The sequence below is a fragment of the Erinaceus europaeus genome, chromosome 16 (genome assembly GCF_950295315.1).
Source record: "Erinaceus europaeus chromosome 16, mEriEur2.1, whole genome shotgun sequence".
Taxonomy (NCBI): domain Eukaryota; kingdom Metazoa; phylum Chordata; class Mammalia; order Eulipotyphla; family Erinaceidae; genus Erinaceus; species Erinaceus europaeus.
In genome coordinates, this window is record NC_080177.1 from 37,971,494 (window position 1) to 37,998,266 (window position 26,773).

The 26,773-nt window shown below is 36.1% G+C and overlaps 1 protein-coding gene across 2 annotated transcripts in view; it reads right to left on the minus strand.

Annotated features, from left to right (window-relative positions):
- Positions 1-26,773, minus strand: part of TMEM260 (transmembrane protein 260) — a 70,386-nt gene that overhangs the window by 38,779 nt on the left and 4,834 nt on the right. For both annotated transcript variants that reach the window (XM_007533120.3, XM_060174924.1), the window contains exons 2-4: positions 22,378-22,409; positions 21,489-21,640; positions 801-978 (exon numbers count right to left, since the gene is read on the minus strand). In XM_007533120.3, coding sequence (XP_007533182.1) covers positions 801-978; positions 21,489-21,640; positions 22,378-22,409 — 362 coding nt within the window. The remainder of the gene's footprint in view (positions 1-800; positions 979-21,488; positions 21,641-22,377; positions 22,410-26,773) is intronic.

Here is a 26,773-nt window from a genome sequence, read left to right on the forward strand (position 1 = left end):
AAAAACTTAGGGGGAGACAGCATGAGGGTTATGCAAACAGACTCTTCTGCCTGAGGCTCTGAGGTCCCAGATTCAATCCCAGCACTACCATCAGCCAGAGCTTAGCAAGAAGTGTTTAAAAAAAAGTTTATTTTAAATAAAAAATAATCCATAATAGTATCACAGATAAGAAAAACTACAGTTCAACCGTAGTTTCCTTTTGTTTCTATATTTTTCTAACAATACAAGGTTGATGATACTCAGTGATTGAGCATTTTCCATGCACAGGTTGTACAATCTTTGAAGATGGCGTTCCTTCACATTTCAAGTGATTTTAAAGACAGTGTCTGCCTGAGAAGTCACTGTAATCTTTCCTGAATTACTTTTCCTTTATGTGCACTCTTATTTTAGATTTTAAAAATTACAAATTTGTTTCTGTTAAGGTAATTCATCTAAAAGTTATCAATTCATAGTCTCAGTCTCTCTCTCTCTTTCACACACACACACACACACACACACACGATGGCAGATTAGTCAACAGGTCTTATTTTCTCTCATAGAATTCAAAGGGAATCTTTATAATTCCCTTACTCTCCAAAAAACTTTTGAGCTCCAAGGGGGGAAATAATAGTCCCATGTTTTATAAAGGCTATCATGGTTCAGAGTACAACAACTGGGAATATTTTCTCTTTCAACATGCCTAGATTACCTTGACAGTAATCAGAATGGATAAACAGTACCTGAACCAAAGTTAAAAAAAAAGTCAGCATCTATCTAAAAATTAAAACAAAAGTGATTTTGCTTTGATCAAAATAGGTTACCTTTGATCTTTCTTCTGCAGTTGCTGCCTCCTCAAAATGTACAGTAAGAGCCATAAGCAGACCCACAAACAGATTGTTTAAGCTAAAAACCTCTGCTGCAATGGACCACTGCCATGTTAGACGAGAAAATGAAAACACCCCCGCAGCAAGGATTCCTCCAGCATATGAGCCAGAAAGCCTGCAAATAAAGATAACGTGAAATCTTCTTTCCCACTAAAAAGAACTGACTTTTATTTTTCCTTTTTTATAAACTGTAGCAGCAGAAATTATGACAGTCACACAGACAATCTCAATACAGTGTACAGTTGACACATTACTTCATGTAGTAATTTCTTTTAACAGTTTTTTTTTTTACACCAGCAAGTCCATAAATTAACCTATTAGCAAACAAATGAACCAAACTACTTGGTATCCTATGGATGGAATGAGGTTTACTTCTCAGATGTAACCTCTAGGACTCAAGCCAGTACAGAAAGCCTGAAGATACAGTAGCTAGAGAAATGACAAACCTGTGTCATTTTTTTTTCTTGCTACATCTACAAAGAAGAACGTAGGTCTGGTTGAGATTGAAATATTATAAAATTCATGAAATGGCAATGTATTTATTCAGGAACACGTATTCTTCTTGTGAGATGTTCAGATCTAAGTACTTTCTATGGTTTTCTCCCAGAATAAGACACAGGATATCTTTGTCACAATATTTGGTGATTTTAAGATCTTACAAGCAAAGTTCATACTTTCTGATGATTTCTTTACATAAAACTGAAGTTAAAAGTAATTTGCATATTAGAGAGGAAAGAATAAAATTTTGACAACACAAAAAAGAATCAAATGGTGCGCTTGAAAATAAATTTTCCAGCCTCCAAATGCTGCCAAGAGCCATACTCAAATGAATCAAAAAATCTGCAACTCAATTCAGAGCTGTGACCTGAGACTGGTAAGGTAGTTGAATATTTAAGAGCACATCAAATCCAAACCAATTACTATTTTGCTATTAGAGTAAAACTGAAAATTAAGGCTATTACTAAATAGCCATTTCTTTTCCCAAATTACTTTACTAGGGTGCAACATAGTGTTTTATACTGCATCCCAACAAAGCACCAACCCTATGACCCAGCAATTCCTTTCCTGGGGATATATCCTAAAGAGTCAAACACACTCATCCAAAAAGATTTGTGTATACCAGTGTTCACAGCAGCACAATCTGTAATAGGCAAAAGCTGGAAGCAACCTAGATATTCAACAACAGATAGAATACTACTCAGCTATTACAAATGAGGAAGTCACCTTCTTTACCTCATTTTGGATGGTGCTTGAAGGAATCATGTTAAGTGAGATAAGCCAGAAAGATAAAGGTAAATATGGGGTGATCTGACTCACAGACAAAAGCTGAGAAATAAGAACAGAAAGGGGAAACAAAGTAGAACTTGGACTAGGTTTGGTGTATTGCACCAGAGTAAAGGAATCTGGAGTGGTGGTGGGGTAGGGGGGTGGACTTCCAAGTCCTGGTACATGATGGTGGACAAGCTAGGCTGAGGGTGAAAGTGATTTGCAGCAAATCAAAAAAACCTTACACATGTATCAACAACTGTATTTACTGTACCATTAATCCCTCAATTAAAAAAAATTGAGGAAGCAGCAAAAAAGCTCACTTGGATAGTATGTTGTTTTGCCACATGTGACCCAGGTTTGAGCCTGGTCACCTAATAAAGGATATTTTAGTGCTATAGTTTCATTCCCTGTGCTTGACCTTTCTATCTGAAAAATTACATTCAGAAAGCAATATTGTCTAATAATCATTATATAATATGGCCCTATGTTATTACATCATAACTATGTGCTACATTGTATAAAAATGTATGAAGCAATTCAATGGCTCTTAATCATTTTAGAAAAAAAAGTTAAAATAAAAATTTCATTATCAAACTTGTTTTGAGTTTTCCTTTGCAATTTATTTCTGCTGCTTTATTTTTTCCCTTACAAAAATAATGTTTCCTATTTGTTTCAGAGTTCCCATTCTCTCAGTGATCCTGATTCAACATACTAAAATCAATTCTTCCTTCCAAATTACTTTCCAAACCTTTCTACTATATTCCTACTGCTGTATGCTCAATTATCTTAATAGTTCTCTAGCTTGTCTTCTGCTTTCCAGTCTATTCTGCAACAAAACATCAGATTAAAGTTCCAAAAACATACTCTATGTTTACCTAGCTTTGCTTGAAGAATAAATTCTAAGGAAATCAGTCTGGATTCCGGGCTGCCACTATATTAGGTGCCACCTACCTCCTAATCACCAGCAATATTATTTTCATCGATTAGTAAGGTCCCACCAAAGTCTCTAGTGAGATGTGCCTATACTTAGTGCCATACCTTTCTTTGTTCATGCTGTGACTTGAACTGCCCTCTCTGTTCTTTCCTATTTATTAGAACTTTACACTATTCTCAATTTTTCTTTCAATTCCCTGGTTTCTAGACTATCTTTGAACAAACATAGTATTGAATTGTGTACAGTAATTATTTTGATACAGGTTGATGTATGGAGTGAAGCTTATTGAGCTCTAAGCACTGAAAGGAAACAATGAATCAGAGAATTAAGTCATCTTAAATGTTTTAGTAACATTTTAAGGGAAATTTCTAAGTTTCACCTGTCATATTACTTTGGAGAGTCAACATTCCTTTCTGTACTTTAAGTTATTTTCCATGGAGTAGTGTGCTACTCTGACTCCAGGGCTGGGGCAACTCAAATAGAAATTAATGGGGAAATAACAAAGGACACATGAATCAGTTCAAATGCAGAGAGCATGAGTGACATTTTGATTCTTTTTACATTTGGCTACTATGAAGAACACTTGTATAGATACTCACATACATATTTTTGTGTGCACATGTTGTCATTTCTCTTGGGCAAATAAATACATAAGCACAGAGTTTTGGAGAAATATGTAAAGTGTATTTTCTCTTTTAAGGAACTGTGATACTATTTTTCAAAGTGCCTATGCTATTTCACATTCATATCAGTTAATATATGAGGGTTCTGATTTCTCTACAACTTGAAAATTCACTAACCTTTCTAATTCTAGCCATCCTTGCACAGAAAGTATTATCTTCTCAAGGTTTTGACTTACATTTTCTTATTGGCTAGTGATGTTGAACTTTTTTTTCCCCCACATATTTATTGTGCATTTGCATGTCTTCCTTGGAGTAATGTCTGCTCAGATCCACTGGCTATTTTAAAATCTGGTTTTGTTTTGTCTTTTTATCATTGAATTATAGAGCTCTTCTCAACTTTCTTTTAATGTTTCTTTTCAGCTAAACACAGCTACAGTTAGTTGCTTTCAACCAAGACACTGACTGAAATAGTCTTTCCTCTTTATTGCTTTTGTTAAATTTTCATTGGAAACTGTGTAAACAAATTGTGAAAATTTGCTTCTGCTTTGTGGAAAACAAGAGAGTGCATGCCTAAAAGCACAGTTATGTGTACACACACACATACAGAATATGAAATGTCTTAGTGCCAGTGTTTTACAATGTTTTCATAACATGTTCTTTATAAACTAAGTCTGTATGAATTTTTTTTATTTAAGCTACCCCAACACACTAAGGGAGGCTTCAGTGCTGTGTTGTCAAGCAGTAATAGTAAGGTTTAAGATTTTCTGAAGACTTATTAACTAACTCTTAGATATGCAGTCTCATATTATTCAGGGTATATTACCTGAGCACTGGTTGAGCATCCTTCACTTGACTTTAAGAAAACTAATGAGTAAAAGCAAGCTGACATTAGATGATTTCATGAAGGGTCATGGCTAGGCTCAGTATTAGCCTCACAGCTTGGCCATATCTTCTACCTCCCTCCTCTGTCCTAGGCTTGACCCTATACTGAATTAACACCCAATGGCATCTGGCAGGTACAATAGGTTTTGTGGACATCTCTGTCGTGTTGATCTCTCTTTTGAACACACTTTAGGGAACTGCTATCTGAGGGTCCCCACATGCTTCTGGTTTTCCTTCAACACAGGTACTTCCTTCTGGACTCTCTGAATAGTTCCATTTCTTCCATTAACTCCTTTAAAGCTGGTATTTCCCAAGACTTCATTCTCAGGTGTTTGTTTTCTTCACTCTACATTATCTAAGTGGTTTTACCTACTATCGTTTACCTACTATCTCTGCCAATTACAAAAGGTTAAATTTTGTCTCCAGCACTGCCTCTCCCCTACTTTTGGATTAACACGTCTTCAACTGTTATACTGATCACAAAGCAAACCCTGCTCCACATGTCCCACTCAGTGTCACCATATGTAAAGTTAGTTTCTCATTCTCCCTCCCCAAATGGTTTCTGTTTTTGTAATAATCTGTATTTTCTTAGTGACATTCTTCTTCTTATTATTATTATTATATATTTTAACCAGAGCACTGATCATCTCTCTCTGGCTTATGGTGGTGCGGGAGATTGAACCTGGGAGTTCAATGAGTTTCTTTGCATAGCCATTATGCTATCTAGCCCCGCCCGTGACTTTAATTTTCTACCAAATTTGGAAACTTGAGAATTGACCCAAGATTCCTTGTACTCTTCCTCTCCCCCACTGAATACATGGTATTCAGCCAATTTTACTTCATGACATTTTATTTTAAATCCCTTCTCTATCTCTCCCTCTCCCTCTCCCGTGCCACCAGGGTAATTGCTGAGTTTGGTACCACATTATGAATCCACCACTTGCAGTGGCCTTTTTTTATTTTTATTTTTTTGCTTTCTATTTGATGGGACAGAGACAAATTGAGAGGGAGAGATAGAAAGGGAGAAAGAGACACCTACAGACCTTCTCCATCACTTGTGAAGTGTCTCCACTGCAGGTGGGAAACGGGGGCTTGAACTTGAGTTCTTGCTCATGGTAACATGTGTGCTCCATCTGGTGTGGCACTATGAAGCCCCCTGCCCTTTTTTCTGTCACCCCTGCAGGATTTCAGATATTAGCATCACCCCACACTCAACAGGTTTGTGTGGTCTGCTGTAGTTCTGGGTCCACTATGGGCACTAGAGGAATCAAATACTTATCTGATCTTGCTCTTTTCTTCCAATCCTTTGGCTCTCTGGCTTCAAAATTACTTCAAGCTCATTATGATAGACAAAATGTTTCTTCATCTGATCTCAGTCTACCTGTAGCTTCATTTTATATTATCTAACTCAAACTTCATCTCTGCAACACTGATTTTGAAATCCCTGTAACTATAAATAATTTCTCTCCTCCACCTTTGTTTCTTTGTAGATGAGTTTCTCCGTATCTGGAACTTTGCTTGGTCTTTACTTGGCCCACTCCCACTTACTGTTTACAACTCAGGTGCCTTTTTTATCCTCATAAGTTTTCCCTAATGTATTTTTAAGAGACTCTGGGTGGCTCCCTCATCTTTGAATTTATTATGTCAGATACAGAATCAACTTATTTTCTATTGCAACAAAGTAAAGGACTTTAGGGACAGAGGGTGAGGAAGGGTTTGGAAGTCCTGGTGCATGACGGACCTAAGTTAGGGGTAAGAGTGTTTTGTAGACACTTATAATCACAAGGAGATGAGAAATTGTCCCCATGTATACTGTAAACCATTTACTCCCTCAAATAGTCATGATAAGGGGAAGGGGTGAAAGTACAGGGTGAAACCTAAAAATGAACTGAATAGAAAAATTTAACTATCTTAATAATGGTATGGAAATCAGTTGAGGAATTTAAGATCCTGTATACAATGTATTACACATCTGATAGAATTATTTTTAGACTACTGATACCACTGGATAACCATGTCAGTGTACATTTTAAAAAGTAAAATCATATCTGATTTCATATGTGTCTCTAGAAAAAAAATGTGATTTTTTGGAAAACAAAATGTTTCCCCATATATATGTATAAATTTATTTCAGAAATAGTTTATCTTTAATTTGTAATGCTCAAAAAGCAATGATTTCTAACTACCTCAACTTAAGTCCAATCATTTTCTTTTTAAATATTTTTATTTATTATTGGATAGAGACAGAGAGAAATTGAGAGGGGGAGGAGAGGTTGAGAGGAAGAGACACCCGCAGTCCTGCTTCACCACTCGTGAAGTTTACCCTGCAGGTGGGGACCAGGGGCTTGAACCTGGGTCCTTGTGCACTGTAGTATGTGCGCACAACCAGGTGAGTCACCACCTGTTCCCTATGATTTATTTTTTAAATATTTTATTTATTTATTGGATAGAGACAGAGATGAATTAATAGGGAAGGGGAGACTAAGATGGAGAGAAAGAGAAGACACCCGCAGCCCTGTTTTACTGCTTACAGAGCCTCTACCTCCTGCGGACAAAGGCCGAGGGCTTGAACCCAGGTTCTTCTGCATTGTAGCATGTGGTCAACCAGGTATACCAAATGCCAGGCACTGATTTTCAAACAAAGCTTTATAAAATTTCTTATAACATTCTTAAATAAATTCATTTCTTGTAAGGAAAAAAAACTTAATAGAAAAGATGTTTTTGGCATGGGGGAAATACTCATTTTTTGTTATTTATTTATTCCCTTTTTATTGTTGTAGTTATTGTTGTTTTTATTGATATTGTCATTGTTGGATAGGATTGGGAGAAATGGAGAGAGGAGGGGAAGACAGAGAGGGGGAGAGAAAGGCAGACACCTGTAGACCTGCTTCACCGCTTGTGAAGCGACCCCCCTGCAGGTGGGGAGCCAGGGTCTCGAACCAGGATCCTTACGCCGGTCCTTGTGCTTTGTGCCACATGCACGTAACCTGCTGTGCTACCACCCGACTCCCTGGGGGAAATATTCTTTTAAAAACCATATCCTTCATCATCGTTGTCACTCACTGTTATAAAAATGGTGTCAGTAACAAGGGGGATATCAAGGATTCATTTGGATTTTGTTACATTAACATTTAATGTATTAAGTGCCATAATTTAATTTTTATTGAAGGAACCTTGCTTTACAAGATTAGTTATTTTAGGGTACAATTTTTTATCTCCCTTCTGTTCTTATTTTATAACTTCTGTCTATGAAATGACATCATCCTATATTCTTCCTTCTCTTTCTGGCTGATCTCACTTAACATGATTCCTTCAAGCTCCATCCAAGATGAGGTGAAGAAGGTGAATTTGTCATTTGTAATAGCTGAGTAGTATTCTTATGTGTATATATAACACAACTTTCTCAGCTACTTATCTATTGTTGGTTGCTTCCAGCTTTTGGCTATTACAAATTGTGCTGCTATGAACATAGGTATGCACAAATCTTTTTGGATGGCTGTGTTTGGTTCATTGGGATATATCCCCAGGAGAGGAATTGCAGGGTCATAGGGAAGATCCACTTCAAGCCTTCTGAGAGTTCTCCAAACTGCTCTCCACAGAGGTTGGACCAATTTACATTCCCACCAGCAGTGCAGAAGGGTTCCTTTGTCCACACAACCTCTCCAGCATTTGTTGCTGTTACCCTTTCTGATAAAAGTGGTATCTTAGTGTTGTCTTTATGTGCCTTTCTCTGATAATCAATGACTTGGAGCACTTTTTCATGTTTGTTGGCCTTTTGGATCTCTTCTTTGTTGAATATTCTGTTTGTATCCTCTCCCCATTTTTGGATGGGGTCATTTGTTTTTTTGTTGGGGAGTTTGATAAGCTCTTCATATCTCCCAAACAATGTGGCAACACACCTTACTACCAAAAGTGCCATCTCCCTCCAAAGTGCCATCTCCCTCCACTGTAAGGCACTGTGCACTCAACTCCTTTTGAAATGCAAATGGATAAATCTTACAGTTACAAGAAATAATTTCATCATTTTTAATAGCTTAGTATTCCACTGTGTATATATACACACCACAGCTTTCTTAATCACCCATCTGTCACTGGGTATCTGGGTTGCTTCTATGTTTGCGCTATTACAAATAGTGCTCCTATTTGTAATCATCCTGAAGGAATGATATTAAGTGAGATCAACCAAGAGAAGGATGAATACCAGACGAATGATCTCACTTATACGTGGAACTTAAGAAAAAAGGAGGGAAAGGCAAAACACAGGGTAAATAAAACCTTGGATTAGACATGATATGCTGCAGCAATGCCACAAATGTTGGGGGGTTGGGGGACAGGGGGAGAAGGCTGAGAGGAAGTGGGAACCCAGTGCATGATGGCAGAGTGGGACCTAAGCTGGTGGTGGGACTGGTGTGCAGATAGCTTATACAGAAATGTGAGAAATTATACTCATGTGACAACAACTGGGTTTAAAGATCATTTCCCTAATAGAATATTTTTAAAAGAAACTAAGAATCATTTCATCATTCTGTACTTTAAACTTAAATGTTAACATATTATTTAATTCAAGTGTTGCTAAATAAAAAATATAAATTATATCTATAGTATTATGTATAAGAGAAAAATAAGTTACCTTAAAGTAATTCTATCACTTAATTTACTTATCTACAAAGTGTTCCACAGAGAATAATAAAGTACCAAATGCTTACAAGTACTCATACTATAATTAATATGTTAGTGTGTAAAGCGAGTCCTTTATTGTCTCAATTTTTTGTGAAGCTTCAAACAAAATACCTCAAAATTTTTACCTTATGTCTTGTTGAACCAAGTATCTACAAACCTTCCAGATCACAAGTTACCGCAAATTTTAAAAAGACACTAAAATGTGCAGGAGGCTTAACTAAGTGGTGCTGTGATACTGATGACTATGTCTGAAGGAAGCTGGGGGGGCCAGACGGTGGTGCACCTGTTTAAACACGCACATTACAGTGTACAAGGACCCAGGTTCAAGCCCCTGGTCCCCACCTGTAGGGGGAAAGTTTCATGAGTGGTAAAGCAGGGCTGCAGGTGTCTCTCTCCCTCCCCTTTCAATTTCTGTCTCTATCCAATGATAAATAAATAAATATTTATAAAAAGTTGTTAATGGGGGTGAGGCGGTAGCCTTATGTGGCATGAAGTGCAAGCACAGGTGTAAGGATCCCAGTTCAAAGCCCCAGGATCCCCACCTGCAGGGAGTCGCTTCACAGGTGGTGAAGCAGGTCTGCAGGTATCTATCTTTCTCACCCCCTCTCTGTCTTCCCCTCCTCTCTCCATTTCACTCTGTCCTATCCAACAATGACAACAACAACATTAATAATAACCACAACAACAATAAAAAAACAAGGGTAACAAAAGGGGGGGAGCAAAAAAAGGTGTTAAGGAAGCTAGTTACTGAGCAAGATGTTATTATCTACTGATTTCAATTTAAAATTTTTTTAAAGATTTAAAAAAATTTTTATTTATTTAATTCCCTTTTGTTGACCTTGTTTTTTTACTGTTGTACTTATTATTGTTGTTATTGATGTCATCGCTGTTGGCTAGGACAGAGAGAAATGAAGAGAAGAGGGGAAGACAGAGAGGGGGAGAGAAAGATAGGCACCTGCAGACCTGCTTCACCGCCTGTGAAGTGACCTCCCTGCAGGTGGGGAGCCGGGGGCTCGAACCGGGATCCTTAACGCCAGTCCTTGTGCTTAAAAAATCTTTTTAAAAGTATTACCTTGCAGTCAGAGGAGGTTCTTCAGGTAGAACGCAGGATTTGCATGTAAGAAGCTCCAGGTTGGATCCCCAGTACTTAACAGACTAGAATGGTTCTCTGGCCTGCCCCCTGCTCCCCACTAAATAAATAAACCTTTAATTAAAGTATGTTATTTCCTTATGAATCTACACTATTCCTACAACCTCCAATTAATGTACTGTCTGTTTTGATTGCTCTGGAGTAATGAGCCTGGCCAATTATGGCCCCTCTCTATGAAATGTGTTCTGGAATGAGCAATTAGACAAGTCAATTGCAACCTTTGGAGGAATAAACTCTAACCAGAACACATATACTAATTTTTGTTTTCATGAAAAGGCTCCAACATGATCTACAGTCTATAAGAAAAAAAAAAAAGTCATGAATCTTACTATATGCAATAGTGTTAAATAAATTGAAAGTTTGTGAATTTTTAGTTTAGTTCTTTTTTTTTTTTTTACCAGCGGACTGCTTATGTTGGTGTCAGGAATTGAATTTGGGACTTTCTGTTGCCTCAGGCATAAAAATCTATTGCAAAGGGGGTCGGGCAGTGGCGCAGTGGGTTAAGCGCATGTGGCGCAAAGCGCAAGGACCGGAGTTAGACCGGAGTTAAGGATCCCAGTTCGAGCACCCGGCTCCCCACCTGCAGGGGAGTCGCTTCACAGGCAGTGAAGCAGGTCTCCAGGTGTCTATCTTTCTCTCCTCCTCTCTGTCTTCCCTTCCTCTCTCCATTTCTCTCTGTCCTAACCAACAACGAACAACATCAACAATGGCAATAATAATACCTACAACGAGGCTACAACAACAAGGGCAACAACAAAAAGGGGGGGGGGAGAAAAATGGCCTCCAGGAGCGGTGGCTTCATGGTGCAGGCACCGAGCCCAGCAATAACCCTGGAGGAAAAAAAAAAAATCTATTGCATAAACCATTGTATTATTTTACACTGGTCCTCTCAATCTAGTTTAACAATCTTTTTAAAAAATATATATGAAAGAAGGGAGTCCGGTGGTAGCACAGTGGGTTAAACGCATGTGGCGCAAAGCACAAGAACCGGCGGAAGGATCCCGGTTCGAGCCCCTGGCTCCCCACCTGCAGGGGCGTTATTTCACAGGCGGTGAAGTAGGTCTGCAGGTGTCTCTCTTTCTCTCCCCTTCTCTGTCTTCACCTCTCCTCTCCATTTCTCTCTGTCCTATACAACAACAACAACGACATCAGTAACAACAACAATAATAACTACAACAATAAAACAACAAAGGCAACAAAAGGAAATAAATAAATAAATATGAAATATATATATATGAAAGAGGGAGTTGGGCGGCAGCGCAGCAGGTTAAGTGCGGGTGGTGCAAAGTGCAAGGACCAGCTCAAGGATCCCGGTTCGAGCCCCCGGCTCTCCACCTGCAGGAGAATAGCTTCATAGGCGGTGAAGCAGGTCTGCAGGTAATCTATCTTTCTCTTCCCCTCTGTCTTGTCCTATCTATTTATGTCTGACATAAATAACAACAATAACTACAACAACAATAAAAAACAAGGGCAACAAAAAGGAAAATAAATAAATATAAAAAAATTTAAAGATATATATACATATATATATGAAAGAAAATATATCTGCATATATAGGAGGGAAATCTAATCTGACATTATTATTTAAGCAGGAGTTTTAAGTAAAATTGTTGTTCTGATTTAAAACAGCAAGATTTCTCGCATCATTTATAAGGTCTAACATACAAATAGACTATAAATACAAAAAACCCTAAAACAAGACAGAACAATTGTCATCAACTTACAGACTACATCTGGCATGATATTTTTCCCAAATAAAAATGACATAATCAAAATCAACCTTTGTGTTTCCACTTGACAATCCAAGAGTCCTACTTTCCATTTTCATTTCATTCTTTTGAATAAATATGAATAACTAATTATGTTTCACAAAGCAACTGAGAAGTTAATATATTTATTTATACTTCATGTGCTAAAATGGCATCTTAAAATTTAGCTCATTAAAATGAAAAGGTATTTTTCTACTGAAATTGATGAGAACTTCAACCAAACTAAGAGAAAGAGAAATTCAAATGAGGTTATTAGTAAAGTAAGAATTTTTTCACTAGACTCACTAATAAAATGCAGTCTAGTATGGACTATTTTCCATTTTAACTTAAGATGAACCAGATAGAAAAAAATGTTTTCCATTCCCAGTTTAATTCTCATAGGGTCTCAAAGAAGGAGGTCAAAGAGACATTTCTTCAGATAAAGTACATATTTTTCGAATATAAGCCAAGTTATAGAAGATAACATCTATGAAACTATGAAAAGCTCATATACTCTAAACACTACTATTATGATAATTTTAAAATGTAGTCACTGTATTGCTAAGAATAGTTACATCCCAATATCACTGACTTTAACTTTTTTAAAGTCTTTACATTCTTAGAGAGATATACTCAGTTTTCAAAGTTTTGCAATAATGGAATAAAGTTATTAAATAAGTTAATAAAAATATTAAATAATCCCAAAGTCACTGAAATATGCTTTATCATCCACAGTTACATTTATTTTTATTACATACATGTCTATAGTTATATATAAAATATTTTATAGTATATTTGTAGTAACTAAATCTAGTTCTTTTTTGCTTGAGTTAGCACTAAAGTCATATAGTTTCATTAAAGTAGAGCACAATAGTCAGCCAGTGAGGAAAGATAAAGTAAAAGTATGACATATTGTATGGGAAGGTGGTCAAATACTTAGTAATAATGACTCAGATGATGCAAATGATCGAAATTCCCTATTGGAATAAAGAAAAAATACCAGGTGGTAATTATTAAGAGCATCCTGAAAGAAATGTGAGGACCACAGTCCCATGGTCAAAACATGTACCTAATTTTGGGTTCACAAAACCATGAGACCTAGATAAGATAAGGAAAGGTACTGATTGTGCAGTTTTTTTCACTGATGGAATATTATTCATCTGTTGACACAACGGATAAATCAGGAGGTAACAATTTATACCACTGACACGTTTCTTATTGATAAGGTATATTTTCTTTTCACTACATGGTATTTGATTTTCATGTGTAGTCACATGTTTGTCTAACCCTCAATCAAAAGGCAAATAACAAAAACCTAAAATTTTCTTAGAACACACATTTGACACCTCATAAAATGCATGAATGTATGTCTTCAGTGTTACTTGCATAGGAGGACCCAGCATCGGTACAATACCTTTCTTCCATACTGAAAACTCCTACTTCAAGTAAGTGAAACTGAGTAGGCAGGCCACAAAGCAGCAATTGGGTATTATCATTGAATAAATTACCATTAGTCATCAACTCATATTGATGACTAAAAAAGTGCAATGGATTGCAGGGAAAGCAGGATATACTCAACAGCAAATTTGCCACCCCCACCCTCCCAAGCTCTTATCCTTCTGGTTCATATTCATGAAAATTATATGTATTCCCCAGACTTATTCACATAATTGACAGCATTATATACATTTCTTCATTGTACTTGGGGAGTGGTCAAACTGGGAAGCTAAGCTATACTGCTGAACCTCTCTCTTTTGGTGGAAGTCCATTCAATGTCTCTTTTCTTCCTTTCTCCCCACCCTCCTTTTAAAGGCTGCCCAGCTGGTGCTTCTTTTTTTAAAAAAATAATTTTAGTTTTGCTTACTTTGGATAGAGACATAGACAAATTGAGAGGGAAGGGGAGACAGAGAGGGAAAAAGGTGAGAGAGACATCGGCAGAACTGTTTCACAAGTGGTGACTTGAGAAGCTTCCCTCTTGCAGATGGAGAAAGGGGATTTGAACATGGGTTCTTGTACATGTAATGTGTATGCTCAACCAGGTAGGCCAACCGCCCAGCTCCCATTCAGTATTCTCTTTAACAAATACATACTGATCATGTACTATGTGCTCCATGCTCCATGAACAGATTATAATCAGTGGTCATTTAGAAAGTAGTAGTATTTTCAAGTTTAGATCTAATGAACATAAATCAATAATTTAAGACATAGTATTATTAAAGTTATATCCTTTATTTCCCTTTTTTTTACTTTATTGGACAGTAATGGCTTATAGCATAGTTGTTGACACATAGGTAGGTGCAATTTCTCATCTCCCTGTGGTAGGTAATCTACAAAACATTTTTATCCCCAATCTAGGTCCTTTTCCACCATCATGAACCAGGACCCCAAAGCCCATTCTCAACCCCCTCCTTGCCCACCTTCCTCAAAGTCCTTTGCTTTCATGCAATATACTATACCCAGTCTAGTTTTTACTTTGTTTTCCTTTTCTGTTCTTATTTCTTAAATTCCACCCATAAGTGAATTCTGTGACATCTAAAAAAAATTAAAATGTTTCCATCTTTTTCTGTTTGCAGTGATTTTATAAATTAAGTCCTGTTATTACCCACACTTTATAAAGAATAACTTTCACTTTAGATAAAAATCCTACCAAAGTAGGTTCTACTTTTGAGATTCAATCAAAAAGAGAACTGTTTCTTCCCTGGATTTTCAGCTAGATAAATATCAAACTATAAGTACATCAAAAAGAAAAAGTACAAAGAATAATTTCTGATCTAAAACCACTACATAAAAATGAAAAAATTTAACCCCCCTGCAAAAAAGGAAAAAAGCATAACTGAAATAAAGGGAAGGAATAAAGTTATAAGTAGTTTCTGCAGATAAAAAAATGAAACTACATAACTTGCACTAGAATTAGGGTTTAACCAATAAATAATAGATTCAAGATTTAGAACAATTCAATTAATTATCCCCCCTCATTTTATATATGAATAGCTAAAAGAAAAACCAAGAGCTGAGCTTTATATTTTACATTTTACAAGGTTCTCATGGTATGCCAAATAACTTGCACAATGGGAGGTGTATCTTTTTAAGGCATGGCCTAGTTTAAAGTAACTATCAAATTATAGATTCATTAATTTTATTTGAAATGTTTAAAATCACATAAGACCTCGAGATTAGCTTCTCACCCAGTCTTGATAGAATATTTTGTATTAGTAGCAACCCTGAAATTGGTTGAAAGTTTGTTCCAGCAAATACTTTTCAACAGCACTGGCTAAGATGTCATCACACTAAATACTTAATTGAAAACTTAGAAGATGCTGCATAATTTTTAAATGTTAAGATGCTAAAGATATATGAAAAGTAAACTTAAAATAGCTAATTATTAGAATCAACAAAATGAGAGTATTAAATGACTTTCATGGTCAACACTAGCCAACTGAATATACAATAGATTAAATCAGTCTTGTTATGAAAAGTTATACCTTAATACTTTAATTCATTAAGACTGTTTTCTGTTTTATGGCCTTGAAAAGCATCAAAACTATATGAGTTAGGATCTATAGTTTTATTTGGGATTTTAAGAAATATATGCATTTATTTATTAAAGCCATAATGATTGATGACTAGTTCCAGTGGCAAAATCTCAGCAGGAAGCAAATTTAGCAATTTAAATGTTTTATAAGTTTTTGTAATTGAGGAAACTTTTCATAATCTGACATTTGTTAAAACCACTTATTAGAAATTATGCAGCACAGTAGCTGTGGAAATATGAGCTAGCTTCACAATTATAAAGTCAGCCTATGTAGCCCTTTCCTATTGTATATAGTGGCATAAACCCCACGGCGGCCTATCAGCTAACTGGCAGGCAGGGGGCTGCTCTATTCAAAGTGAGAGATACAAGCTGCAGGGCAAAAACCTGGCAGCTCCCATCTGACCCCACAATCCCCTACTGGTGACAGCTCCAAGCTCCATGGCAAATTAGGCCTTCTCATATTACAATTGGAGAAGACAGATTCCATTAGCAGTATCTGAAATTGAGTGGAGAGCTGCACTGTTATCAGACTTGACTCATAAGCACTGCTATTAATCAGAGCTATGATAGCATTTATATATTTCAAGCTATCTGCTGCCGCTGTGATATTCTGCTACAAAGGGTTGATGGGACTTAGGAAAGTGAACAATAGAGCTTTCTGGGAAAAGCAGAGTAAATCAAGAAAGTCTATGACTTCCGCACATTCTGAAGGGATTGTGGTTTACATAAATTTTCTCCCAATTGGAGATTGAGCTCTTCCTCATCTTACACATGGGATTTAGTTGTCACTCAATGGTAACAGCTGTGAAAAGGTGAAGCGGCCCACCGCTCAGAATATTGCCTTCGCTTTTAAAGCAATTAACCCATGAACAGGAGGATACCTGGTGATATCAAAGGGATTAGACCAGGCAGTGCATTATTAACATTTCCTTGAACTAATTCTAACTCTGACTAGCTGTCAGAAAAGACTCTACAGTCTTAAAAAAGAGTTTTTGCCCTGCTTTTTTTCCCCCTTCAAAATGAAGTACTGCTATTTGAGCCTAATATGTCCCTTTACTTATAAGAAAATGCAAATGAACCAAGCTCTTACTATGCTTAACCAGTCTAAGTCAATGCAATTTTAATAAAAGTATGAGGGAAATATATGATCAATTAACCAGGGATCAAGACAGATATCCTCCTGAATGGAAATTAATGCTCCAGTACTTTCCATTCTTCTTCAACTACAAAAACTTGGTGACTATTTGTTACTTATGCATAGTTACCTCTGAAATTAGGAAGAGCTCCACATTATTCTCTATGGCAATAATCTAAAATACTCTGTGAGCTGGAAAATCCAAATGTACCTTAAGCAGGAGATTCTACATTCTCTAAGGTATGGCATTTTAATGTTCTATTCTTTATTGAATGGAATTTTAGCCTCGGCTTTAAGAATAGCAGTCACAATGCTATGAACCAAGTGTTCATTTTCCATGCATTTCATCAAATTAATTCTTATCAGCAGCAAAATAGTTATAAATATATAACTTGTGAATAAACTATCCCATAAATATAATACTGGCACAAGACAATGTACCAGAAGTTAACTTAGATATTACTAAAATCGCTTATCAGTTCTTTCTAGTAAGTAAGCACAGTTTTAACACACCTTTAATTATTAATATTTGTATATTCTAGACAGTCTGATTGACATTAAGAGATATGATTTCTTACTACACACTATTAATGTTAAACTTTTTTTATGCGAGTTTCCTGGAATAATTCCTTTTAAGAAAAAAAAACTTTTTTTAAACTTAATGGCTAACAACTTTTCCTTATTTTCTTTAGAACAAGCATTGAATTTTGGTGGTCACAACTAATACCACTTTACTTCTGATTCACATGAGTGCTCAACAAATATTACGAATGAATGAATTCTTCTATAGTTCTAGTTGGCCCATAATAGTTTGAAAAGGATATGCTAACTATAGAGCTATGTCCCCACCAAAACAACTGATGCAAGAGATGCTCTCATCTGCAATCATAAGTAATGTAAATCTTTTGTGAGGTAAATTATTTATTTATTTACTGCACTACAACTTTGTTGCTATTGGTCAACTTTTTTTTTTCTTTCAGATAGAAGATGACAGACAGAAAGACACCACAATACCACTCCACCAATCACGAAGTTCTCCCTGTGCAGGTGCTCCCATGTGGTGGCTAGAGAGTTCAATACTGGTCCTCCCATATAAAGAGTATCGTCTATCAGGTGAGTTATCTCCCAGCCCCTGAGGTAAAGAATTTTTATACAATGCTATCAACATATTCCATAAAGCACTGATATTTAACAATACCAATTTCTGTAATCCTTTCGTTACACAATATATAGAACTTGAGTTTCTTTTTCTTTTTAGTTTCTTAGTTTAAAATTCAAGTATGGGAGTCGGGCGGTAGTGCAGCGGGTTAAGCACACGTGGTGCAAAGCGCAAGGATTGGTGTTAGAGCCTCTGGCTCTCCACTTGCAGGGGAGTCGCTTCACAAGTGGTGAAACAGGTCTGCAGGTGTCTTTCTCTCCCTCTCTCTGTCTTCCCCTTCCTCTCTCTATTTCTCTCTGTCCGGTCCAACAACAACGACAGCATCAATAATAATAATGACTACAACAACAAAACAAGGACAACGAAAGGGAATAAATATTTTTAAAAATATTAAAATAAAATTCAAGTATAAGCAATTCTAAGTTGTGCTCAGATTAATGATCTACTTTATAACCTTTTAATTTTGTCTTAATAGGATGTACATTTCAAATGATACTTTAAAAATCATATTATCAACTTAAAGCCACTCACTTCAATAACCTTAAAGAATCCTAGTTCCTATAAATATCACTAACAGCATTACAGCCGTAAGTACATAGATGTAAACATTAATGAGTACTTTTCATATAAATGAAATGTATTAAACTCCTTTAATATAATGTGTGCTTAAAAATTCCCCCTGAAAGGCACAATAAACAAATACATACAGAAACAAATGCCACAATCTTAGTATTTTTAATTCAATAAATGACATTGACACATTGAGCTTTCAATGTGCTGTTTTACTCATGTGCTTTCTTCACTAGGGAAAAGCAAATATAACTGAGTTCTTGCCAACCATTAGGAAAGATTGACAAAAAAATGCAGTGTTAATGACATCTTATGGCTTTTAAAAGCAAGAGAAAGATTCAAGAAAAGCAAAAATTACATAGTAATTGGAAACATCGAATAAATTGTTCTTTCAATCTAAGTCATGTTTACTGAAAAAAAAAATCAGAGCTTTTTACATCAACACATTTAAACAGAAATTTGCTTTTGAAATACAATCTTTGTTTAAAAGGTAAAGAAGGTCTTTATGTCCACCCCAAGAGCTAAATATAGTGAATGCTATGTGAACAATTACCTGAAAAAAAAAAATCTAAACCTGTTAAAAGAATTAATCTACTGCACACCAGTCAGCACTAATCCTTCATGTACAGTAATGTTCTCTTAAGTGATGGAGAAAAAGAGAATAGAACTGTTTTCCTGGATCAAAACCCTTCAATATTTAACAACAAAATGGAGTGATGATTTGGTCTGTAAATGACTAAAGTAGTGAAATGTCGCCTAACAAAATCTGATAAAGGAGTCAGCCAGTAAAGGCATATATTTACTGTACACTGGGACTGGAAAAAAGCTGTCACTGTAATGGCTGTACAAAAACCGTGTCCTGCTGTTGAGTTTATATTCACAGAAGAAAGGTTTTAAAGGTTAAGTTCAGGTCATACAACAAATGAAATTGTAACAAGCCAGCTGACATTGTATAATGTCTTCTTCCACTCAATCAATAGGCTATTGTTAGTCCTATTACCATAGAGATGGCTTGCTCTTTCCTGAAGGGTGTCTATTGTTTGACAAAACAGATTTGCCACTTGAACTAGGTTGTTCCCAAAGGACATGTACCTTGTCAATTATTTGTATTCAAAATAATGAAGTATTTTCATATTAAAATGCATGTAAGAGATAATACTACTGTTAGATCCCTTTTTCTGAAAGAAAGCAACACTTTCAAAGCACTGTATTACTAAAACCACTCAAATATTTATTTTAGTCATAGTAAGTGTTTTAATTTAAAATGTGTATCAACAAGTATAAAAATTTAGACTATATGTGAAAGTCCACTGGCTAGTGTGCTAACCTAAAATCCATTATAATTAAACATAATAATTAATAAAAAGTTACCTAAAGTGTGGACAACTCAGAGAAAAAAATATTGTCCAAAGCTATTTAGATTGTATAGAGATTAATATTTTCATACATGATTTTTCAGTGGTTTTCATGTGGAATGGCATCACCAATTAAGATACTGAAAAATACGGAAGAGTTTTAGATAACAAATAGTTTTGTATACATAAAAGTCACTTACATCTACATAGCATATAAATATAATATTATCTTCTAAAATACAGAATTACTAAAGTGAAAGTATTTTCCTTAGAGGTATTTGTCTTAAAATGTCTTATAAAAATTAATAACTCATAATTGAATACAGAACAAGTGTGTTCTAAATTGCAACCTAGATATTAAAACATTTTTAAAGGCCAATCAGTATTTCTCTCAACAGAAATCATGGTTCTGAGTTATAAAAGACTCAAATGGCACAATTCTGATAAAGAGTACTCTAATAATTTAGGGGAAAACATTTTAATAGCACTAATTAATTCAAGCAGAGATTTTACTTTAAACATTTCACATTTAAAATCTTGACCACCATTAAAAACATGTAAGAATAAGGTAAAACAAGTTAAATATAGATTTGAAAATTAGTACATAATAGAACAATTAAAATGTTTGGGTCTAAAAATTTTCCACAAACAGATTTAAAAAATTCAGAGTCATAATTATGTTAACACTTACCTTCCTATAAACCACTCAAAAAGAATTTAACTAAAGAGCAAGATTATGATTAATTCAACTAAAAACATTGGTCTTCAAAATGACATCTAAAATTATACAAATCATATGTTTACACACAAAAGCATTTGCTTTTATTTTAAAAAAACCTGTAACTGGTTTTTGAAAGGAGTGTTTTTTCTTTAGCAAGAATAATTTATATTTTTCACAGCAATACTTTTAAATATAAATTAAACTGAGATAAGAATGTGAGAGACAATAACAACAAAGACAAATGAGTTTACTGATATTCTAAAGGGATGACCTGGTTTTTAAAAGTAGGGTAGCCTTCCAAAGTAAAAAAAAAATCCTTCCACCAATGAAATAAGTGGAACTTCATTTGCTTATCTTCCCTACATGTGTAATAGAACAAAGTGAACTAAACCATAAAACCACATCCCAAACTTATTTAGTTAATAGACTCATTTCAAAAATAGTATGTAGCATGTGCATATAATACAATAACATTAGGTATTAACTCTGGACCGGGTAGGCAGTTGTCCATTAGCAATACTGTATGTAATTAAATGATTTTTACTATTCACCAAAAGATGAACTTCATATTGTGAAACCAAACGGCCCCATCTGCATCTTCAAATGACAAATGCCGTTAGTTCTACCTAACTAGAGGATTGTGATAATGAATTGATGACACCTTCACTCTATTGTAAGCAGCAGAATCAACTGTGTAATCATTTGCAGGGTCGAATGCATATGATATTCTCAGAAATTAAGGAAGTGAAGTCACATGAGTGACTAGGAAAGCCACTCAAGGGACAAAAGACTTTTGCTTAATGGGCATATTTGAGTCTTAAGATCTGTAACTAGTCAATATTAACTTTAACTAATCAGCTACTTTACCTGAAAACCGTGAAAAAAAGGAAGGACGCAGCTACTGCTCCAAATAAGCCACACAGAAGATTGACTCGGTAGGCAACAGAACCAACAGGAAATAATATGATTGCCAGTTTAGCCACCAGAGTAAACAAAGGATAGCCAGGAGGATGGGCAACCTACAGACAAATTAACAACAGTAAGAAGGTTTTTCCTCTAACGAAGGAAGAGCCACACTGGCTTGAATTGAAAAGTTATCCTTTTCTCAGGCAAGTATAAAGATTGAAGTGCCAATGACTAAATGTTTGTATAGTGGTTTTCGATTGTAATCCGCTTGTACCAATACAAATAAATATTTTCTTTAGTGGATTTGGCAGTGTATTTCACATGGTGTGTCACCTAGAGAAAGGGTGACATATTTCATTGTCAGTTCTTAAGCAGTTTGTTCTCTGGGTTCACAGCACATTAGGGTCATTTAAAAGGCTATTGAAAAAAAAAAAAAAGCAGGATCTGAAATATCGTATTGGTTAGAAGGTTGAAAGACCACACTGCTATCGGATTACCACCATGCTGACAGTCCTAAGGTCTTGCCTAAAGGGATCATGCACCATAATAAAGTTTATTAAATAATAAACTTATTAAAACTGCTAACCCGATTTATTTCATTCTCCACAGCTTATACAAAATTTGGGGTGATAATAAGCCAGGGACTGTATATGTAGTAAAGGCTTTGCTTTATAATTTAGTTTAATTGGATTTAAAACTTAAAGTAAATTGTCACGTACTGTACTTATAAGTTACTAAAAACTAGGGTTTGAAAATAAATTAATCTACTTTATTCCATGCTTAATTAAACTTTCTTAATTCCTAAAACTGTTAATGAGAGCATTGATTAAACAATAAAACTAATACTTACTCCAAGCTCATGTGCAGCTGTGATCAGTTCCCCTGTGAAAAAATAATGTAAAACCAATAATTACTATTAGAAAATGACACTCCTCCAAAGTTTCCAAAATCCGAATGCTTGCATTGGGGTTTTGCATTAATTTGACTGGATAAAACTGTAAATGTGTAGAGATTTAACAGCATGAAATAGTCTAAGAATATTTCTTTCCTTATAGTTTATTGAACAAACTATCTTTTGATTGTTTTTAATAGCTGGCCACTAGAAAATACAGGTGATCCTAGCTTTTTAAAATACTTACTTTCCCTCCTGAACGTTGTATACACTTGCAGATATGAGAGCTGTTATCTGTTACAGAACATTCTTCTAGTATGCCGTATGATTAATCCTCAAGAATTTAGTACAAATTTTTCTATAAAGATGAAACCTTATCATATGTTAAACATGCAGGTATCTGAGGTTTCTACTCTTGATAAAATGTGCCACATTATCAAAAAGAGGCTTTTGACATTTTCTCTATTATTACTAAGATTAGGTTTTTCTTTTCCCCTTTTTTCAAATCAGAGCACCATTTACATGTGGCTATTGGTGGTGCTACTTGGGACTTCTTGCATACAAGTCATGTACACACTGCTGTCTATCACCCCAGTTTTTCAATGGACATCTCTCTAGCCCTATTCTCATCTCTAACACCATCTTCCCAGACTAGTTTTAGTTCACCTGCATGTTAGCTATCAGGCTTAGGCAAAAGTCATGGGCCACATGGTATATACCTAAAATAGACTCTCTAGCTTCTTCCAACACAAAGACCTCTAATTTTATCTGCTCTATCACTACCCTTTGGTTCTTCTTTATTAAACAATTTGCACTGCTTTATATCTTACTGCCTTTCAGCCACCAAGCTGCAGATGCTACTATGATTCCATCCTGACTTCCCTAGGCAGACAACCTCACCAATGTGTCCTGAAGTCTCACCTCTCTATCCTACTAGGGAAAGATAGAAATAGGCTGGAGATTTGGATTGACCTGCCAATGTCCATGTTCAGCAGAGAAGTAATTATAGAAGCCAGACCTTCCAGCTTCTGCATCCCATACAAAATTTTGGTCCATACTCCCAGAGGGATAAAGAATAGGGAAATCATAAGCCCTCTTGCGGGCCTCTACAGGATCTTGCCTTCAGTGTAGAATAACAGTGATAGAAATTGTCTCTCTCTAAAGGGAGGCTGGGACAACATACTCTACCACTTGAGGAAGAATGGTCCTGAAATGAGTGCAGCTTAGAATGTTCCTAGTTATGATCATGGAATGTGAGCTCAGACTGACAGAGATGCAGAAGTTATACAGGCTTCTGTGCTGAAAATGAATAAACATGGGCCCGAGGTTAGATGGATGGGGTTTACAATTAATGGTATTTACATACTTTTCCCCTATTTGGGAACTACTCTCTGCCCTGATCCAGCTTTCTGGTTCTATTCCCAACTCCGACACAATCTTCCCAAATGGTACCTTTAGCTCACCTGCATGTTAGCTATTGGAGCTCAGGCAAAAATTAGTAAAGCCACAGGCCCCTTGGAATATACCTAAAATAGATTTCTAGTTTCTTCCACGATGAAGACCCCAAATCTCATCTGCTCTATTCTTAGGTTCCTGATTATTAAATAATTTGTTCTATTTTACATTTTAATGCTTTCAGCTAACAACTTGTAGATGCTACCATGACACCAGCATGACTTCCCTGTGCAGAGACCTCACCAATGAGTCCTCCCAGAGCCCTACCCCACTAGGGAAAGATAGAAACAGGATGGGGGTATGGATCGACCTGTCAGCACCCATGTCCAGCAGAGAAGCAATTATAAAAGCCAGACTTCCCACTTTCTGCACTCCACAAAGATCTTTGGTCCATGCTCCTAGAGGGATAAAGAACAAGGAAGCTTCTAAATGTTTTATTAGCTCTAGGTTATTTAGTAGGCTCTGACAATGATACTACATTTTTCTCAAACCATTAAATCATATTATTTGTAACATATAGATTTTTGCCTTTAGTGATAATTTTTAAAATTTTGATGTAGTAATTCAACTATTTTTGTTAAGATTTTTAATGGTTACAGCATGATTTTTTTTTGGAATCAGAGCATGCCACTAAGGTTTGGCTATAGGTGGTAATTGAATCAGGGACCTCTTGAGTACGTATCTGTATGCTACCACTGCATTACCATGGCTTAGAAACTATTTCTGACTTGTCCTTCTACACCATAAAATATACCATATAATATAAGAAACCAATAAATACTGATTTGTGAAAGTTACTGTTTTCTGTAGGAAAGATACCATTATCCATTTTCTACCCTTCAGTGGCTATCAATAACATTCTTTTAATTTCTACTGCTCCAGTCACTATTTAGATAGAGGCAGAGAGAGTGGAAGAAACCAAAAGCTTCCTTCAATACAGGATTGGAGGAAGCTCAAACTTGGGTCAGGCACATAGCAAAGCAGCACTCCATCCAAGTGAGCTATTGTCACTGCCCCCCCCCCACACACACACACACACACACACGTTAGACCTTTACCCTCTGGCACGGACTACATCAATAACTTTGGCCAATCTACTGCAAGTTAGTTCCATATAGAAGCCACTCACTCATTACTGCTACCTCTTCCTCCCCTACCCACTGCAATCACACCTCACCCCCCAAAAAAGTTAACTAACTCTGATCTTAAGATTTCTCTGTGACAGGTCTCTTACTGAAAGTTCAGAATCCTCAGCATAATATGAAAGCCCTCTATGTCTACAGGTGCCTTTACTAGGTCTTTATTACTGAAGCCTAAGGGATCCCAACATATTCCCCTAAATCCTTTAAGATCTAGTTCAATTGTCACCTTCTGTCAGTGATAAATCTTTATACACCTCACCCCAATATTCCCCATTAAAACTAACTATTGCTTTGTCTTCTCTATGGGACATGGTTGAGCCTCTATAGTTAGCACTTATTTAGATTGTCTTATATTCTGGTCAGTAGTTTTCATTTTAAGATCCACATGACAAAGACATAAATTCAAATTATCATTCTATCCATTTCAGGATCCTGTTAAACTATCATTACTTCTCCCTCCTCTGGTCTCATACAGAATATGTATTATAAAATTCAACACATAGTTACAAACAGCTCTACAATGTCATACTTACTACTCAAGATACTCCTCTTAGAAGAATGCCTACATGCATCATAGAAACTTCATAAAGGTGGGGTAGTCGGGTGGTAGCACAGCAGGTTAAGCACACGTGGCACAAGTACCGGCTTAAGGATCCCGGTTTGAGCCTCCGGTTCCCCACCTGCAGTGGAGTCGCTTCACAGGAGGTGAAGCAGATCTGCAGGTGTCTTTCTCTCCCCCTCTGTCTTACCCTCCTCTCTCCATTTTTCTCTGTCCTATCCAACAACAACGGCATCAATAACAACAATAATAACTACAACAATAGAAACAACAAAGGCAAGAAATGGGAATATATATATATATATATATATATATATATATATGGAAAAAACTTCGTAAAGGTGGGACCAGGTGTTGGCACACCTGGCTAAGTGCAGACACTGTAGTGCATTAGGATGCAAGTTCAAGTCTTTGGTCCCCACCTGCAGAGGGAAAGCTTCACAAGTAGTGAAGTAGATCTGCAGGTGTCTATCTCACTCCCTATTTCCCCTTACTCTCAGTTTCTGTCTCTAGTCAATAACAAATATGTTGGTATGCTTCTAAAAACCTCTTCTGTTTCATTAGTTTAATCCCCCCTGCTTAACACTATTCTATTTACATAACCACTTCATTCTATTTACATAACCTCTGTTAACAAGCACCACCTTCCCTCCAGGGCATTGGTGGTTCAGTGGTAGAATTCTCGCCTGCTCTGCCCCCTCTCCTTGTCACACCCTGATTTTCACCAGTCACTTTTCTCTCCACCCTCTCTGCATCGCATCCTGTTCCCACCCTACTCGGCTAGTATATTTATAAGGACAAGATTGTTTGTAGTTTTCAGTTTAGCTTAGCTTGGTATAGATTCCGCTGCGTCCTGCATGAGTAAAGAGCTACTGCGTACAACCCAGCCATGAGTCCCTGGTCGTCTGTTACCCGCCCGTGAAGCCAGCCTGGCGAAAACAACACAAATAAATTAAAAAAACTATTTAAAAAAATAAATTTCATAAAGGCAACCAAAGATAATCTATTTCAGTCCACCACTTAAGAGCATCTTTTAAGTTTTTCTAGGCACTCTTAGCACCTTACTTTTTAAAAATATTTATTTATTCCCTTTTATTGCCCTTGTTGTAGTTATTATTGCTATTGTTATTAATGTCATTGTTGTTGGATAGGACAGAGAGAAATGGAGAGAGGAGGGGAAGAAAAAGAGGGGGAGAGA